This window comes from Podarcis erhardii, assembly GCF_964252035.2.
Source record: "Podarcis erhardii genome assembly, chromosome: 4".
NCBI lineage: Eukaryota > Metazoa > Chordata > Lepidosauria > Squamata > Lacertidae > Podarcis > Podarcis erhardii.
The window spans coordinates 81,420,760-81,435,971 of NC_138508.1; the positions used below are offsets into that span (position 1 = coordinate 81,420,760).

Genomic DNA, 15,212 nt, shown 5'->3' on the forward strand with positions numbered 1-15,212 from the left:
TATCCTCCCCCTCCCCCCAAATGTGAATTAGTGCCTGTTAAATAATGTGAGCACATATAACACTTCAAGCAGAAAATAATTTAATTGGACAAATCCAAGAAGCCAGATTAGCAACTCCTGTAACCCAACACCAAACCTATTTTTTATTATTCAATAGCATGATTGCAACATGTGTTCTCCAGGATACTATAGGGTTCCATCATGATTAACCATGGTAAAAATATAGGACTGCACACTTCTGGACAGCAGTCATACTGAACAACAAGTCCCTTCTCTCTGTGCTGCTCTAATTCGAATATGAGTCTGTACTAGAAGAACCTTTGATATGCTGAAAACATGCACAGTCTGAGTCATCATCTTGGGACAGTCTTGACTCCTTGGAGTTTTTGTTAGGGTCTAAAGCAGCAGAAACATTTGATGAAGGATCTTCAACCCAACTTGAGCTGCTGTAGCTATGTTGCTTAGCTGAAACCTTTTTGTGTCCTCTTCTGGGTTCTGTGGATTTGGGTCTATGCCTAGATGGTCTTTGGCAGATTGGTTTTGTTTTGTAACAAGCAGTATCTTTAGCTTGAAGTCTTTTATAGTCATGATCTTTGGATTTACCATAATTTCCTGGACTGTTATAAGAGCTATGATTGGTTCTGAAAGTTCTAGGTTTGAGGTTCTTACATGTGCTGCTGTTGTATGAAGGCAAACTATTATGGGCACTGTGCCTTGAAGGTTCAACTGGGAGCAGCAAGCCAGTGTCTTCTGGTGGGGAGCTAGGGGACAACATAGCTTTGACAGGATGGAGATCTAAAGGCTTTTTGATGTAATCACAATCTGTTGATGAAAACATTTCCGGTGGTGAACTTAAGTTGTTGTTGTTTTGATTGTCAGTTCCAACAGCGCTGTCTTCTAGCTGTTGGCTTCCTGTTTCCACAATGTTAACAGCATATTCCAGTTGTTGGTTTTGTGTCCCCCCAACGCCAGCATTGTAATATGGTTGTTTGCTTTGTGCTCCCTCAATGCCAACATTGTAATGTGGTTGTTGGCTTCTGGTTTTCTCGGCCGATGTGACTTCATTTTTGTCAGGTCCGCCTTTTTTGTCAGCATTTGTTTTGCCAGGTTCCCTAAGAGAATGATGAAATTGTTTTAATAGATAAAAATATTTTTATGAAAGGAAGCCATAACATCAAACAGTGATACAGCAGCCAAGTCACTCCCTTGCTCATTGCTGCTGCTTCAGGAAAACACATTGGCAGCTTATTCTGAGAGCTGTCAATTCCCCAACTTGCTTCCTACCTCAAAGAAAAAGAAAATAAGTTTGGTTGCATTGGCACTCCCTAGTTAGAAGAAGGGTATGTCCAGCTTGAAGTCCCAAGAGCTGCGTTAAGTGTATGGCCTTGTTACAGAGGATTAGATCAGCTTTATATACCATATTTTTCGCCCCATAGGACGCACCGGCCCATAGGACGCACCAAGTTTTTTTGGGGGGGGAAATTAAGGGGGGGAAATTTATTCCCCCCCCCAAGGCGCTTGTGGGGCCAGCAGCGGGGAGAAGCGCTCTTCTCCCCGCCGCCCGCCTTCAGACCAGGTCTGGGGACAGCGGGAAGACGCGCTGTGCCTCTCCGCTGTCCCCGGAGCTTGCGGGGCTGGCGGCGGGGAGAAGCACGCGTCTCCCCGCTGTCAGCCTCCAAACCACATCGGGAGACAGCGGGATGGCAGCGTTCCGCCTCCCCGCTGTCCCCTGACCTTGTGGGGCTGGCGCTGGGGCTCTCCAGGTTTCAGCTAAAGCCTGCATTCGCCCCATAGGACGCACACACATTTCCCATTCATTTTTGGAGGGGAAAAAGTGCGTCCTATAGGGCAAAAAATACGGTAGATAAATCCTAAACTGTGCTGAGCTAAAATCTCTGTGAAGGAGATTAGGCCAAGATAGTTGCCCAATCCACGGAGTAATCTTCATGACTGACTGAGGATTTCAACCCACCGCAGATCCAAACTATCATGAAACATTCTGTGCTGAGGAGAACGGGGAGTGTGGAGAAGGATGTGGTTATCACAGTTATGTAATAACGATTAGCAAAGTAAATCATTGTTAAATCTAGGGAGCATTTTTGCCTTTCATCTGGAAGAAAAGGACAGTGGAAAATGGGCCAGAATCTGCAGACTATTGATTTTCCAAAGCTGCACATGAAGCAGAACACACGAGGATGGGGGTGCTACCATATCGAGCAACACTAGTCACAGCAGTGTGTGCTATAGTGAATTGTTCTGCAATAAGGTACAGCAGTATCTGTGTTTTGAACTGACATGCAAATCTTGCCTTTTGCCATTATGAATTAATGCTGGTTTCAGAATCATAAAGCCTGTTGTTATTCAACTTGGATATTATGATTCTTAGATGGCTATGCCAGCAAAAATTGTATTTGATTGGCCTGCATCTAGTACTGCGTCAATTACGCCCATTGCGTTATATCAACATTCTAAAGTAGGCGCAAATGTCAAGGACTGGGTGCAAGTTGTTAGGAAGCAATTTGAATTATACACAGATGAGAGGGAGGAGAGAATGAAACAGTGACTTACTGCTCCTTCTTCACAAATAATGAAGTGTATATGTGCACAACAACTATTACAGTCAAGATCAAACCAGTGACAGCTACACAGGCTATGATGATGTGCTTTAGCAGGTCTTTAAGGTCTGCAGCTTTTGCTTTTCTCTTGCCCTGAATACCTAAAGGGACGAACACAGAACCATATCATATTATTCACAATTTAACAATGTTTCATTCTCAACGCTACTGCAATTCTTAGCAACACTGTTGTCAAAACCTTGTTGCTGAAAACTAATCTGATAAAGCTGTACAATACAGCATAGCTGTAATAATAAAAAGTTATTCTAAGTTACGGTAAATGCTGTGGTAAGTGCACATAAGTTTAAGCTAATATGCGCCCAAGTCCTACTTGCTTTTTTCTTTTCCATTATGTGGGAGAATCGGCAACAAAATCACAAACGCATGATTGCTAGACAGTCACAAACAGGGTCAATGGCACCATGGAGTTTCAGAACTTGTATAGAGGCGATAAGCTGTGCACAGATGGTGGATCTGCTCTGTGGAAATAGGTATTTGCATTCTCACACAAGTGAGAAAAAAGTTGGAAGGGCAATTAAATAAATAAAATATCCTCTCCTACTCATCTAAATACATTTAATGTAATAAGCAGCCATTGCAATATTTAATTAATAAATAAAAAGTATTCAAACATACATAGATTCCGTTCAAGTCAATAAAAGCCTTGCCAGAAAGAACTGAGTGTTAAATGCCAGCATTGGAGCTGGGTGAGCTCCCCTCAGCACCCACGGGAGCTGCTATTTATCCCCCCAAAACAGTAAATAGCTCTGCTCATTACTGAACCAACCTGGGCAGCCCTTCAAAGCAGTCTCCATCCCCCCAGCAAAGCAGTCGAGACATTCTCTCTGACTTTGCTGAGTGGCTGATTTAAGGAACTGCTCCCTGGAAGGCTGGAGGCCAAACTTCACTCTGCTCATAGAAGACTCTTGGGCCGAGCCTTGCAAGTAGGCTTTTCCTCCCAAGTTGCCTTCCATGGTGACCTGGAAATTCAGCAACTCGAATCACCTCTCCTTTTCCTGCTGTTTCCCCCCGAATGGTGACTTGATATTCTAATTTAACACATTGTTTAAAAACCCTCCACCCCTCTCTTCTTATCAATATTCACTGGATACCCCAACCTTGAAATGCTTGTGATATTAACACAGGTAGAATATATTTTAAAGTGACCCAGGATTTGCAGGCAGGTCTAGATTTTAGATCCTCACAAAACTTTAAAAGTTTTGAATCTGTGTTTAAATTATAAACATTTAAATAAAACAGAGAAGAAACATGCAAGTGGCACTTAAAGCAGCAAACAACCTAAAAACAATATAGTAACAGCACTGGTAGAAACGTCGGGAACATGTCACTACAAACTGGTTGGTTAAAAATTTCCAAAGTCTGAAAAGGACAACAGGGATGACTTCTCACAGGCTTCTATTGCCAAGGAACTCACCAGGGTACAGCCTACCAGACTAAAGGTTCAATTCCTGGTAAACACAAGCACCTTGGAACTGGCCCAGTAGTAAGTTGGCAACCAGGGCAGCTCTCTCAGCAAAGTAGCAGCATGTGTCAGTGACCTGCTCCTGTGAGCAGCCTGGCCACTGCATTCAGCACTAGTGACAGTTTCTGGTCCAGATATCAGGGCAGCCCACCACAAAGTGTGTTACAGTAATCAGGTCTTGAGGTTACCAAAGTGTGGACCAGGTTGTCCTGATCCAGGAATGTTCTTAGCTGGCATTTCAGCTAAAGCTGGTAGAAGGCACTCTTGGCTGCAGGTCACTCGAACCACTAGATGGATCAAGGGGTATCAGCCTGCTCTTCCGAGTAAGGGCAACACCATCCAGAACAGGCAATTGACCTACTCCTAAATTTTGCATCTCCTGATTTTGGTGACACTCCACACTGTGGTTTCAAATTCCCTTACAATCTTTTTAACTCTATGCTGTGCAAGCTGTTTAAGAAGTGTTGTTTAAGAGTTCCAATCCCTTTGACAGCTGATAGTGCCTTTGTAATGTTCAAAGGTCATGTTGCACAGCAAAGTCGCACAGGTTGCAGGTGCAAATGCAGGCTACATGCCTTTCCTGTGCAAGAGCATCATTATTTTTTTCCAGACAATGCAATCAAGCACTGCTGTTGACTACTATAGAAAAGACAGTGCAGGTGGCTGGCACTGCTTGCTCGAAATATCCAAAGCTGCCCTATCTGCAGCCTGTATGAAGTAAAAACTATTTGACAGCACTGCTTATAAGGCTGATGCCTATACCAGCTGTAATGGCACTCTGGTGGCAGAGCAAATTACCATCATAGCGCGCCTGCTTCTCACAATCCAGCCAAACCACTTTCCCATTCCTACCTTTTTAAATACTTTCCATTATGGTGCAAATATGAATGAGAGCTAGATGTAGGTTAAAACCCTTTGAGTTGTATGCTAGGGCTATATGCTCCATCACCTCTTTGCCACTTCCACAAAAGCAACTCCGCAATGCTTCTGTGCTACCAGATTTATTTATTTTTTCTTCAGCAATGCCACTAGGTGATGCAAGATTGCTGGTTTACAATCTTGTTATCTATTTGTCCTTTTGTCACTCCTGTTTTTTTTTTTTTAAGATGCAAGCAGAATGGAGGGGGGGGATGAAATTTATTTTCCACAATCCAATTTCACCGTGTTCAGTTTTATCCCATCTGTCTGGGGTATAAAAGTGACGTTTCCCCTTCCAGAAACCAATTGGGATCCTGTTTAGTATTTAGGACTGAGGCAGTTCGGAGATATGTCTCTGTTCCCTAAGGGCTGTGTGTGCTGACTCCACCATACTTCCAGGCCTGACTGCCGCAGAGCCAAGGGACTCGAGCTTGATCTTGGATTTGGAGACTCTGCCAGTACTTCCTTGGCTTCAGACCCAAGCTACAGAAGCCCAGAGAAATCAGCACACACAAAAGCTGGGCATATATTCCACTAAATCTGGCACGCAGGAGCAGTGCCCCTAAACCTGGCAGTCCTTAAGCCTTTGAATGGTGCAGCCGCATTGCTCTGGCATCCAAAATCCAGCATTTACACTGGGGTTTGTAGCTTTTACCTCATGATAAAAACACTAATGCCATTAAAAATCTCTATTTTCACTAGGGGCTGACTACAAAGATGAAATGTTTCTGCTGTGACTAAGTCATCTTAATCCGCATACTTTGAGCTTAACGAGGGTGTGGACAAGGTGGCTTCTTTGGTGTTTTTCATTAGCCTTTAGTACAGCAATACATTATTCGATGTAACTGTTCCTTTGTCTACTGCATCAAGTTCTGCTGACAAGTGATTCTAAGGACTGAGTTTCAGTGCTCCATTATAAATGTTCACATCATTTGTTTTTGCCTTGTGTGATGAATTTTGAAACTGCAGCTTTGCAGCTGGTTTTCAGAATTAAATGAAGTAAACAAATGAAGCAGTACCTATTTGTTGTTTTCCACAGCTCTGATTTATGTGTCTTACTTTATTACAGGTTTAAACTGTGGCTTAAGGAACCCAACAACAAAAATCTGCCCTGTTAATTTTCTAATTGAGGTCTAGGCAAACAATTTGACACAGGAAGAGAAAAATGTTTGCTCTCTTTCAGCTGAATACACACAAAATGTGTTTTAGCTGAATAAACCCAACTGAAAGGCATAAATCAAGTGTTTAAAAATAGAATGGGGATAGCAGTAGTTTGCTAAGTCAATAAACACAGGACAACAGAGCTGAAATTATACCCCTGATGTATTAGGTAATGCTCGCTTTCACAAAACTACAGCACATTACAGGAAGATGAGCAGGGAAAAGCAAGCTGTTAATCCTACCTTACCCAAAATCTTAATGGGTTGTTTTACTTCCATTTAAGTAGTTCATATTTACCTTCATATTTCTCAAAGAATTCATATCTTTGGGCATTATTCATATGTTCATTTGTCACTTCAGTAACCAAATCTGTAAAAAAACAAAGCAAAAGGTGAATAGCAACAAAACACAGTGTGTTTCTGCTCGCTGTTGACTTGTAGTGAAAATGTCTAAAAATTCTAAGAACTTTCAAATAAAACGTGCAGCTATGGAGCAGTAATTATTTTCTTTCTGAACTATTCTATAGCTGGCTTTATTGTTTTGCTTTGCAAATTTTATTTATACCTTGTTTTTTACATTGTGAGCTGCACTGAGCTGCAAGAGTTGGCAAACAAACAAACAAACTTAAACTAAAGAATCATGCAGCAAAGGTAGATGGACTTTCCTGTAGCTCTGGGTGGGATGATAGCTGATATATTGCATAGGTTTCTCCAGTCCAGAGAATCATGGGAACAGCCTCAGGCTACTTATCTGCACACACGCTCTCTGGCCATGAATATTCACTGTCTAGTGCAGAAAGATGGCCAGTTGTCTTGCTTGTAGCTGATGCTTGCTAGGGTGTGTTGGGTTGGGGGAAAGGGAAGAGTTGGTGGTTTATTCCTGTTCCGTCTCCCTTGCTACTGCTGACCTCTTACAGTCAATGTCAAACTGGCTGGATCTTCCTCTCCTACACTTCATTTGTGTGATTGTAATCCCATGTTCCGGGACATGGGTGGTGCTGTGGGTTAAACCACAGAGCCTTGGACTTGCCGATCAGAAGGTCGGCGGTTCGAATCTCTGCCACAGGGTGAGCTCCCGTTGTTCGGTCCCTGCTCCTGCCAACCTAGCAGTTCGAAAGCACGTCAAAGTGCAAGTAAATAGGTAAACGGTGTTTCCGTGCGCTGCTCTGGTTCGCCAGAAGCGGCTTAGTCATGCTGGCCACATGACCCGGAAGCTGTACGCCAGTTCCCTCGGCCAATACAGCGAGATGAGTCGGCCACGACTGGACCAAATGCTCAGGGGTCCCTTTACCTTTAACCCCATGTTCCAACCTTGGCTCATGACATTCTAAATGCACTACAGCTCGATTTTCACTGATCTGGCTTGCACGAGCAAAACTAGATTGCTCCAAGCATGCGGGAATAGTTGTGGCTGGAGAGCAATGGGGTGGCCATTACTGCTGATAATAATGTAAGATTGCATGGATAACCGTTTAACGACTTTACTTGGGACAGAGATTGCTTCGAGTGGTGGTTCGTCTGTGTACGGCAGAAAATCTGCCTCTTCTGGGACAGGCGCTGTCATCATGTTGTGGTTCTCTTCACTGTAACCTGCTTCTTCTGCAGCAAGAAACAATTAGATTTATTCAGCGACCATGCCACAAAACAAATGTGGATCCCAATGCTATTATAGCAGTACTGGTACAAAAAGAAATATAATATTAGGGGCCTGTCTGCACAACTGGTTCTTTGTTAAATGAATGCACATTTGCTGTTTTTGTTTTGTTTTGTATATAGGCTACATATCTCAAAAAGGTATGTTTTCCAAGCAGTCAGATGTATTGTGAAAATGCATTATTTTTGTTAGGTGGAACATCTATGGCAAATATGATTGCCACAGTAGCTTATAGCATATATAGCTTGCAAAATTGTTGCAAGCAGCTATTACTCAGTAGTGTAAGTCTGAAAGACAGGCTGCCTGTTGGCTTTGGATACATTCTGGAAATGCATCCAGAAAACTTTTGTGATTCTTTTTTTCCATCAGATTTTGTGCAGTAAGGAAAAAGCCAAAAGATTTGTGCAGCCTGCATGGGAGAAGGCCCTTCTATATGAATAATGTACATCTATTGTTCATTTGTTGTACAAGTTCCAGTTTCCCCTTGAAGAAAGTACTGTATTTTTCCATGTATAACACACCCCCGTGCATAAGACGCCCCCTATTTTTGGGAACCCTCATCTTATACACGAAAAAGTACGGTATCCCTTTTGGGGAGATGCCACATCTTCCCAGCACTCAACGTAAACATTTTACTGCTGGGAAAATGGAATTCGTTTCCCCCCACCTAGCAAGATGATTTCAAGTAGCCTTGGCAAGTTGCAGTGTGCCCTCGATGCCTTTGAGGTCACAGTGACCAGAGGCATCTACAAATGTACTCATCTGCTTAACCTTAGACAAGGAGGAGTCTTTTCCAAGTGGCCTGCCTTTCTGGCAAAGGGACACACCCCTCTTTGATTGAAGCTGTCCAGCAGAAGGGCAACAGCAGCACTGAACATGTAATTTTTCTTTTATTATTTGACACTTGCACCCTTCCAAACGTCCTCAGCTTTGATAGCAATTGCCACCTGTCAGGGACGCAGCGAGAGCGCAGGGAGGGGAGGAGATGGAGAGCGAGGGGGAGCAATCCGAGGGCAGCGTAGGAGAAGATGACAGTAGCCCGAGAGATTCCATGAGCCTCTCCAGCGAATCGGAAGATTCACAGAAGGGGGCGCCGATGGCCAGGGCAAGGGGGGTCCCAAGGGGGACACCCCAGAAGCAAGGGGCCAGCGGGGACTCCCAGAGCAGCAGTTGGAAATCAGGACCAGCTTCCCCACCAGAGCGTAGTGGGGGGGAGGAGTCCCAGGTATCAGGGCCAGTGTATTCACCACCAGCGAGAGAAGATGAGTCAGGGTTGGCCACGCCTCCATCGGAGAGCGAGGGAACGGTCAAGAGGAAGGTTGCCGGCTGGGCGCACGCGCCAAGTTCAAATGTACAGGCGAGCGGCACAGCAGGTAGCCCGGATAGGGAACCAGGTCCTAAAGCCCGCCGGAAGGAGGGGCAAGAATCAGGGGGGTCAGCGTCAGAAGAGTCCAGAAAGGATGAAACCCCAGCGGGCAGGAGGGCCCAGAGGAGGAAGGAGCTAAGGAAGAGGTGGAGCAAGGCTAGAGTCTTAAACTGGTGTGGAAGGGGAGGAGAGTCAGACGGAACTTCGCCGGTCTAGGCTTTAAGACGTAGAGTTGCACGCTGCGGCTTTGAAATGGAAACTGAACTTCAATAAAGACTTTTGTACATAACTACAGCCAGGCGTTGGTCCTTTGTGAGCTGGGACCTAGGGGCGGCTCTGACACCACCTTTCTGGAATGTGGGGCACTCAAGCTTTCCCAGTCTCAAAACGGACAGTGCAGGCAGTCATCTGGCAACATGAAATATATATATATATAATTGCCCAGTAGCACCTTAGAGACCAACTAAGTTTGTTCTTGGTATAAGCTTTTGTGTGCATGCACACTTTTCCAGATACCCTAACTTGGCAACATGGTTTGTGTATACTGCTGCCTATGTAAATCATTGGTTCACAACCACTGAATACCGAAACTGAGATGATATCTGACAGAAAGGATACACTTTTGGTACTTGGTCTCTTTTTCCCTTTCTCTGCTAATTCAATAAGGATTTTTACTCTGTGCAGACCAGCAAAGCCTCCTTGGGAAAGTTTTAAGCAACCATATGTCAGGAGTGCTCTGATAGTGTTTCCTGCTTGGCAGGGGGTTGGACTCGATGGCCCTTGTGGTCTCTTCCAACTCTATGATTCTATGATTCTATGAAATATATATATATATTACCAATCCTGAGTTTCTGGCATAGGGTTTGAAATATTTAAACGTAAGTGTAACCAATGATGCCCAGAGAATGCAAAATTCTATTTACAGGGCAACCCAACCCCCTTATGCCAGGTTGTCTAGGACTGGATTGAGCAGAGATGTTCCTGACTCTGCAGAGTGCTGGCGGAGTCAGCTGGGAGTTTGGATTGTGCCCTTAGTTGTGCCAAAAAAGCAATGGCAACTTGAGGACTGATACACACCCCTGTATCCAATGTATATGATGTTCATTCTGACTCCACTAACCTGATCTGATGTACTGTTAAACACACATAGGAGTGTGCAATCCCCACCTGGAGTTACTCAGTAAAAATATGCCCACCAAAAGACATTCTTAAGGCCAAACTACTTGTGATACTTTGCCTCTACATGCAGGATGTTTATTGTACAAATAACCAACATGCGGTCCCCAGTTCTAGATCATGACCCTGGTATTGGAATGAGGTCAAGTTTTTATAGCTTTGCCCCAGCTGGGATTCCAATATGGGTTGGGAGGGTGGCAGCACCTTTGGGCGCATATAACAAGGTTCCTAATACAAATCAGGGCTGCAAATGGAGGGAAATTAGTTCTCTTTCTTTTTATAGAATAAATGTGGGAGCAATGTTCTGCACTTAAAATGTTATTAATTAACACAACGCAAGTGGCGTTGTGGGCTAAACCACTGAGCCTCATGGGCTTGCCGATCGGAAAGTTGGCAGTTCGAATCCCCACAGTGGAGTGAGCTCCTGTTGCTCTGTTCCAACTCCTGCCAACCTAGCAGTTTGAAAGCACACTAGTGCAAGTAGATAAATAGGTACTGCTGTGGCAAGAAGGTAAACGGTGTTTCCATGCGCTCTGGTTTCTGTTGCGCTGGCCACATGACCCGGAAAGCTGTCATGCTGGCCACATGACCCGGAAAGCTGTTTGTGGACAAACACCGGCTCCCTTGGCCTGAAAGCAGGATGAACACCACAACCCCATAGTAATTCTGATGCACTCCAAACCAAGATTTACCTGGGTCTTCAAGTTCGTTTGATGAATAAATATTGTCCATCAGCATTGGTTCCTCGCTGTCACTGGTGGAAGGCCTACGAACTTCAGTTTTTCACAAAAGATGAAATGGTAACTTAAAAGAATTGCACTAGAAAACTTGTGACATAGGGCATGGCAGGCAAAAGGGACACTGCCGTGTGCCTCTTTTCCATTTATGTTAAATAGCCAATTAATTTAACAATCAGCCATTTGCTAATATGAGCATTTTAAGCTTTAATAACTGCAAAGGACCCCAAACTGGGGTGTTGGCTAATTGGTCTCAACTAGTCAGCCTTCTCAGTATGTAGCAACCCAATCCTTGAACTCTCCCAGCCCCCTTGAAGCACAGATGGCAACATCATTGATGGGCCTCCATCAATTAATTAAAACATTTCTCCCAGGCTTTTTGGAGAACCTGATCAAATCTATTGGATCTTAGCTTTGTTGGCCTTACAGTATTGTTATTCTATGGGTCTTTGAACAACAATAAAGTATTGATGTTGTTGTATTGTTCTAAGTTTATGATTTTTTTTTCACTTGGTTTTTGAGTTTTAAATGTTTGTACTACTTTATTATTATATTGTGCAACACTTTGGAACCACAACTGTGGTGAAAAGCTGTTTATAAATTCTAGTAATAAATAAATAAATACAATGCTTGAGTTCAGATATTTGCTTTCAGTAAAACACAGACATGTAAAACAAAAACCTCTGTCCCTACATACTCATTTCCCATTAAGTGAAAATGATTATACACAATTAATACAGAATCTAAGAAGGCAAAGCATATTTTATTTGACAAATAAAACTAAATTACATTCAGGAGTAAATCTGAACTCAATCATATTTAGGGGAATATCTGACTCCACAATTATGAAACTCCCCTATGCTGCCTATTTTTAACAAGTGAGCAATTTTAGAATTTAGCATTATTCCACCTCTTCAGAATTTTTGGTATCTGGACAGGGAATAAACCAATGATGACTACAGCATCCTCATTTCAACAGTAGTAGTAGGCCTACCGGCCTTGCTGATTTTATTTCCTCCCACATATCAATAGCCCTTAATACCGTATGCAACATGGTACATCCTCATTGCTATGATTACCTCATTAATACGTACAGCAGTCTGTACAATTCAGTGAAACAATAAGAGTTACCTAGATGTTCCTGTAAATCCTGAAGAATATCTTCCATTACTGAAGACTGCAATTTCTCATTAGTGGATGGAGTCTCTTGCTTCACTGTTTTCCAAAAATATCAACAATTGAATTAATTGTCATTGCTACACTGGGAAGGCTCAGTGAGAAGGCAAATAATTAGTTGCACACAAATCAACTGGAACCAATCTTAAATGAGTATGCCAGAACTATACCTGTTGCCTGTTCAACCAGAGGTTCTAAAGCAGGGATGTGGTGGCCCTCCAATTGTTGCTGGATTCGGTCTCCCTGGCCCAATGGCCACGAATTAGGGGAGCTGTAGTCCAGCAACATCTGGGCAGCCAGTAGTTCCCCATCCCTGACACAACAGCTTTAAAGAAGGAAAACCTAGATTTGAATTCCTGCTCATTCATGAAGCTTAACTTGCCAAGTTCTAGCCTTTGACAAGTCACAATCAGGCATAATTTTCCATCACTAAATTTCCCCCCCTGATGTAATTGATCATCTCCTTCCCTTTGGTTTAGGCAAGTGCCAAATTACGATGCTTCATTATGGGGTTGTGTGGACAGAAGAGATTAGCAGTGCAATCATAAACATGTTTGCTTAGAAGTAAATCCCACTGAGTTTAATGAGGCTTAGTTCCTACCAAGTGTGTATAAGATTGCAGCATAAGGGAGTTCCTGGGAAGGCAACCGGGGGTCTGCAGCAGAGTAGGGGCCCTTGGTGATCCAGATGTTGTGGAGTGACAACTGCCATCAGCCCCAGAAAGTATGGCCAATGGTTTCCCACACCTGGTGTATAGCATACTATGGACTTCCTTGTCCCTGGTCAGAGGTCTTTCTGGTGTGACGGCAGAAAGCTCTGCTGCTACTGCTGATCCACTAATGGCTGTCTGCACACAGAGGGGTCAGGAACAAGGCATTTGAGGCGTGTGTGTGTGAGAGAGAGAGAGCCATTGATCCAGAAGATCAAAAGCCTCCTTATTCCCCAAACAGACTGGAAAAATATGCAGCAGCACCTGTTAAGTGTTGCTGCAGTCAATGGGAAGAAAAATATAAAAGAACAATAATGGGGAAAGTGGAGAAAATTGCCCCAACATCATCTGCATTAGCCAGTGCCTCTTGGAAGGGCTGTGCATACAGCAGTAGCTGTGGCCAGGAACATAGGGTTGCTCTGCCTGTACAAAGTAAACTAGAAATTGAGGCCTAAAGCCCATTACATAAGCTTACTGTCTTAACTTTTAAGCAACACATGAAGGGGACTGATAAGTCAGCATCTATGTTCAAGAAAGCAGTATTTATTTCCGAGTTTTCTGGATTAATCTAACCTCTACGTTAGATTACTGCAACGTGCCACACATGGGGCTGACTCTACAGATGGTTTGGAGACTTCAGCTGGTGCAGAATTCAGCAGCCAGGTTGCTCACCGGGGCAAAATGGGTTGAGCATATAATGCCAATCCTGGCACGACTCTACTGGCTGCCAATTAGTTTCTGGGCCCAATTCAGAGTGCTGGTTTTGCCCTATAAAGCCTTAAACAGCTCAGGCCCTGTGGTCATTAGATAAAGGGCAATACAGTCATACCTTGGTTGTCCAACGCCTTGCAACTCGAACATTTTGGCTCCCGAATGCCGCAAACCTGGAAGTGAGTGTTCCGGTTTGTGAACGTTCTTTGGAACCCGAATGTCCGACGTGGCTTCCGCGGCTTCCAGTTGAGTGTAGAAAGCTCCTGCAGCCAATTGGAAGCCGCGCCTTAGTTTTTTTACGTTTTCAGAAGTCGAACGGACTTCCAGAACAGATTCCGTTCAAGAACCAAGGTATGACTATATAGAAATGTAATTATTATTAATAATATTTTTATAAGTAATGATTTATCTCATCAGTCAAGTTTTGGAGGTGTGATACCATGTCCTCCCCCCAAAAAAATTTTTTTTATCTGAGCAGACCAAGACTGTAATGCTAATAACAACAATATCCCCCAAATTGTTCAGAGTGAAATCAATAATGTCAACGAGTCCACAGCTCTATTTCTATAATGAGATTCTTATAAGAATGCTTTGGGAAACCAATTTGAAATACATTAGTACAATTTTATCAAAGCTCTGCTAATCTCTAATTTTAGAAAGAAGTTTTTTAAAGTAACGGAAGGCAAAAAATACATACCCCTTTCCATCTTCAGATCAGTTAGTATATTTTCTAGTTCTTCTACAGAAGTTTCTGTTTTTGTTGTCATTATGCTTTGTGAACCTTCATCTTTGAGTGCACTTGTTGCTGCAAGTTACAAAAAAACCTGACTGGTTTTGATAATGCAAAGCTATCTAATGCAAAACTATCCAACAAAATCTTGTAATTTGCTCTTCAGTGGTGGTAGAGGTTGAATTAACAGCAACAACTGATATGCCAAAGATTCAGGCACTTCGAAAACAAAACACAAAACTTCAAAAACAAAACATCCTGCAATTATAGGTACTTATTTTATTGTGATCCTTATCCCCATTGTTGCAATGCACAGTTTTTGAACAATATGTTTGCAAACCGTAACTAGACTACAACAGCCCTGTGGATGACCTCTGCAGTGATTATCTGCAAGACAATGGATAAGAAAGCTACATAGAATAATAACTATGAGCAAAGGTATTCTGTTGCTCCTATGTATGAATTTTCTGTAAGAGCAAAATCATTCAGCAAAAGAAATATATTAGGTTTACCAGCTCACAAAGAAATACTGCCAGTTCTCTTACATGTACTTATGTGTCACAGGGTTGTCTGAAGGTTTGAAATGATAAGAGAAGTGTAACTTGGCCTGGGCAACTGACTAACTGCTAGGCTGAAATACACACTGCATAATGAAATATAAACTTGATCAGCTTGACAGTGTGGAGCTCTCAGAGAAGGTGGAATCAATTCCAGAGAAATGTCAGAAGCATTTTGCTGCTGACAGCTCAACACACAATACCATTTTTAGTTCTGAAA

General features: G+C 43.1%; 1 protein-coding gene across 9 annotated transcripts in view; it reads right to left on the reverse strand.

The window, feature by feature from the left end:
* Window positions 1–63: 63 nt before the first annotated feature.
* Window positions 64–15,212, reverse strand: part of LOC309339744 (uncharacterized protein) — a 28,329-nt gene continuing 13,180 nt past the window's right edge. For 8 of the 9 annotated variants that reach the window (XM_081858094.1, XM_081858089.1, XM_081858087.1 and 5 more), the window contains 7 exons: window positions 14,403–14,510; window positions 12,241–12,324; window positions 11,065–11,145; window positions 7,662–7,775; window positions 6,475–6,546; window positions 2,569–2,716; window positions 64–1,112 (listed from right to left, as the gene is read on the reverse strand). In XM_081858094.1, coding sequence (XP_081714220.1) covers window positions 287–1,112; window positions 2,569–2,716; window positions 6,475–6,546; window positions 7,662–7,775; window positions 11,065–11,145; window positions 12,241–12,324; window positions 14,403–14,510 — 1,433 coding nt within the window. In that variant the 3' untranslated portion in view covers window positions 64–286. The remainder of the gene's footprint in view (window positions 1,113–2,568; window positions 2,717–6,474; window positions 6,547–7,661; window positions 7,776–11,064; window positions 11,146–12,240; window positions 12,325–14,402; window positions 14,511–15,212) is intronic. The other variant, XM_081858091.1, reaches the window with a different exon arrangement.